This window comes from Leuciscus leuciscus (assembly GCF_965113295.1).
Source record: "Leuciscus leuciscus genome assembly, chromosome: 12".
NCBI classification, from domain to species: domain Eukaryota; kingdom Metazoa; phylum Chordata; class Actinopteri; order Cypriniformes; family Leuciscidae; genus Leuciscus; species Leuciscus leuciscus.
In genome coordinates this window covers 40,172,231-40,176,753 of record NC_138736.1, presented here as the reverse complement: position 1 = coordinate 40,176,753, position 4,523 = coordinate 40,172,231, and the positions used below count along the sequence as shown (strand labels likewise).

Sequence of the window (4,523 nt, the reverse complement as noted above, 5' to 3'; positions counted from 1 at the left end):
TGTGTATCTGCGCCGGCAGCTCCAGAGCAAACTGCAGATCTTCTCCTCGCCACTAGAGGACAGCGAGCGCAGCGACACACACAAGACCCAGTGAGGAAGAAGAAGGGTCGGTGACATTTTCAGGTTTTTAAAAAAAGTCTCTTCTGCTTATTTGATTAAAAATAAAAATAAACTGTAATATTGTTAAATATTATTACAATCTAAAACAGCTTTTCTATGTGAATATCTAGTAAAGTGTAATTTATTCCTGTGATCAAAGCTGAATTTTCAGCATCATTACTCCAGTCTTCAGTGTCACATGATCCTTCACAAATCAGTATAATATGATGATTTGATGATCAAGAAACATTTATGATTATTATCAGTGTTGAAAACAGTTGTGTACATTTTTATTCCAGGATACTTTGATGAATAGAAAGTTGAGAAGAACATTTATCTGCAGCTCTTCTCCACGCCACTAGAGGACAGCGCTCAGAGACAACACGCACAAGACTGACTGATTGTTTATTTATTTTTTATAACAATAACAATAGGGGAATACAAAACACTTGAATCTATAAAAAAATATAAGCAGAATTCTGCTTCTTGTATCAAAAGTCAATCATACATCTAATAGTATCCTTTTCAACCGCTGAGATGTGGGAACAGCTTCACACTCGTTCTGTTGAAGTCTTTACGTCTGAAAACGTTAAGTCTACCGTTTAGTTCAGTTAACATACATTTTGCTTTATGTACAGTCAAACCAAAAATGTATTCAGATACCAGATATCATTTTTTATATTTCTTCACTAGTGTGATCAGGACACTATAGTTCATTTCTGTAAGTGAGGAGAGCAAAATAAAGTAAACTGTGACATATTATACCCAATAATTCTTCATTCAGAGACTACCAGTGACATTATAAACATTTGGGAGCAAATATTACTCGGACACTTTGAGCTGATCATGTTTTGCTGAAGTGTTTTGTCTTTAATTGCTAATGCTCTTTTTACACACAGACTGAACACAATGAAGCATTGCTTGGTGATTGGTTGAGCTAAACTGGTATTATCTAATTGTGTAGTTAAATTTAACAGCTGACAGATATTCAACATAATTCATGTGTGAGACAGTCTAACAGAAGGACGGACAAAACCAGTCAAATATCAACTGAGTTCTGCTCATATTTTATTACCATTTTCTAAACTAAAGCGAATAAACTGTGATAATGTGAGAAATGTTGAAGGTGTCTGAATATATTTAGGTTTGACTGTATATATTTCCCAAATAAAATGAGAATATGAGTTATATTATCCATTTCCAATAAACCGGAATCACAATCCATAAACAAGACCATTATTATCAGTTATAGTGACAAACTTGTGAAACATCTCAAAAAGAAACACAGAAACTTTGGAAACCAAAATAATTAAAAATAGTTTCCTCTATAAAGACTGAATGATGAGAGAGAGAGAGAGAGAGAGTGAGAGTGTAAGAGTAGTGCTGTCTCTCTTCCTAACAAACACAGGAGGACTTTACCTTTAATACAATGGAGTAATTAACAAATAATGCATATTTAATGATGCTTATCTGTGTATTTCATCATTCCTGTGCTGTCACAGTACTGAGCATTATGGGAAATGTAGTTTTCTTTGCACAAGCCTCTAGCCTTTTAGCCTGGTTAAAACCAGACCATTCTCAGTAGTAACTGAGTTATGGTCTGGCAAAGCTTCATTAATAACTCACCAACGGACGTCACTCAAATGCCTCTGGGCGCAATTGGATAGACCTAAAACTCCTAAAACCAATCAGAGCGATCATCATCGTGTAAAGCCATATGCTGCGTCCCTAAGCTACACTATGCTGCCGCGGTACTGAGGATTATGGGAAATGTAGTTTTCTTTGCACAAGCCTCTTGCCTCATTAACCGACTAACTAAAGCTTCATTGCTGTTCTTCTTCAGTAGTTCAGAGATGTGCATGAACTAAACTGGTACTGTTGACTTTAACAGCTGAAACGCATGATTAAAACCAGTCTGACTTCATCTTTAATGGTCCCTCCACTGGTATTCTGGGTTTCGGTGGCGTGAAGGCAGCAGCACAAGCACAGATATGTGTGGGACACTAGCATATACTGCATAATGCACAGTATTAACTGTCCAAATATGATTAAATATTAGTGAGAAACATTATCAGCTTTATGCTGAATCTGTCGTCATATGATCTCGTTACAGTACGCATGTTTAATTCTCAACTGTTGTCCTGTTATCATTTAGAAAATAATTAAGGTTATTGTGTATTTTTGAGTAGTGTGATGTTCCAATCATATCTGTCAGTGTTTACAGTTCCTCATCCGTCATGCTCATCATTTTCTACACGTTTACACTGTTAACTTAAAGCTGATGTGTTCATAGAAATAGCTTTTACAAATGAATCAAATACATTATATTTGAGTCACATTCTCTCTATTTTTAGTCAGCGCGAGATGAGCTGATGTGTTCTGGCTTCAGATGAGGCGCACAGGTCAAAGGTCACCAGATTAAATTACTCTAGTCAGCCCTTACGTGACACATTAAGAGTGACAAAACACACACACACACACACACAATCTATTACACACAGAAACGCACACTCTCTCTCACACACAAACACACTCACTCAAACACACAGAAACACACACTCTCTCTCTCTCTCACACACACACACACATACAAACGCACTTACTCACTCTCTCTCTCACACACACACACACAAACACTCACTCACTCTCTCTCTCTCTCTCTCTCTCTCTCTCACACACACACACACACACACACACACACACCCAATGTGATTGTGGAGAAAATGACAGGAAGGTTCTCCTGTGGTCAGTAGTGTAACGTCTCAGCTTTCATGAGGACTTGTGTTTTGTATCTACTGCTTGTTTTTAATCATCTTTTTATTTTTGACAAATGTTTTATCATCACAAAACCCCCCTGTGTGTGTCACCATAAGTGTCATAACTACTGGAAAACATGCTTGTGTTTCGCTCTCTGGAAACGTCTGATGCTGAAGTGTTTATATGAGGACCTCAGAGTTAGTTGGTGGAGAATGTATTTTTACACGGTCAATAAACATGAAATTATTTTTGTATAAACTAAAGACATGAAAACAACTGCACTATTATAAGATCTGAAAACCACCTTCATTTAGTTTCCATGGTGAAAGCCTTTAGTCTGTATCATGCTGTGTGTGTGAAGCGTTCATCACTCCACATCTGTCTCTGTTAGATCACATCTTTCTGAATAAACACAATTCTGCAGCAAATTATGTGTGTTTGTCTTGTAACTGAATTTGAAATTAACTGTATTTTTCAGGAATATGGTATTTAGCAACATGTGTGCTTATTATACAGTATAAAGGAACGTGTATTTTTAAGTGCTGTAACTGGTTTCATATATTAATATAAATATATAAAAGTTTAGGGTTCTTTGGCATATAACAATAGCAGAACTCCTTCCATAAGGAATCATGCATTGAACGTTAATGGGGCTATTAAACAAAATATTTGTAATTTTAGTGATGCTTTTATCTGTCTGGTCTCACTTTATAGTCTTTTAATGGTTTTACATAAAGAAAATCTGGCAGGAAAACTTTTTCATTCACATGTGAAACTAGCAAAAATGACAACTAGCTGAAATAGCCTGAATGTTGAACCATATCTTCAGGTTCAACTAATATTAGTAAAAACAAATATTCCTTATTGTATGGTTTACACACACACACACACACACACACACACACACACACACACACACATATATATATATATATATATATATATATATATATATGAATATTTATAAATATGTATTTCTTATTTTATTTTATTTCTATTTTTTGTATCCAGTTATAATGAAAAACTTAAATGCTTGCTGGTTAAACTAGTGTGACAAGTTTTGATAAATAAAACTGTTCTTCAAAAAAAAAAAAAAAAAAATCCATTGCCGGGATAACCTAAGAAGTATGTGATTATTATGTAATGTATAATTAAGAGCCCAATTAAGAGGAGTTTCTGAACTGTGACTGTTATCTAAGAGCTGAGGTTAATTCCCGTGCCTCGTCTCTCTCCCGTTAACGGCTCGCTGCTCGGGACACACACACACACACACACACACACACACACACACACACACACGTGAGGAGATGGAGAACAGTCTTACTTAAACGTCTTTCCTCCGTCAACATGCTGCGTGTGCCTGTGCTTCTCCTGCTGGAGTGTAATGTCATTATGGGATTACAGTGCGCCGCTAAAGCTGCTAATGTTTACTACACTGCCGCTCCGCTTCACGGGACACACAGATCACAGAACCACACAAATATGAAATAACTGCAGGTTTCCTGCTTGTTGCGTGTTAGGAAGGTCGAAGCTTCCCTTCTGCAGGGAGTGGATAAGTTATCAGGACTTTTGATGGTTTCTTTGGATTTAAACAAATGGAAAGATGAACGTCGAGCGAGTGGAAAACTTTATTCCGGTGAATCAGGAATTCGGTCATCCCACAAAAT

The 4,523-nt window shown here is 36.5% G+C and overlaps 1 protein-coding gene across 2 annotated transcripts in view; it reads left to right on the top strand.

The window, feature by feature from the left end:
- nrm (nurim) overlaps positions 1–3,284 on the top strand; it is an 8,306-nt gene extending 5,022 nt beyond the window's left edge. The window contains exons 4-6 of one of the 2 annotated variants that reach the window (XM_082186581.1): positions 1–123; positions 399–1,417; positions 1,859–3,284. The exon at positions 1–123 is cut by the window's left edge and continues 209 nt beyond it. In XM_082186581.1, the coding sequence (XP_082042707.1) occupies positions 1–94 (94 nt within the window). In that variant the 3' untranslated portion in view covers positions 95–123; positions 399–1,417; positions 1,859–3,284. The remainder of the gene's footprint in view (positions 124–398; positions 1,418–1,858) is intronic. The other variant, XM_082186580.1, reaches the window with a different exon arrangement.
- The last annotated feature ends 1,239 nt before the right edge of the window (positions 3,285–4,523 follow it).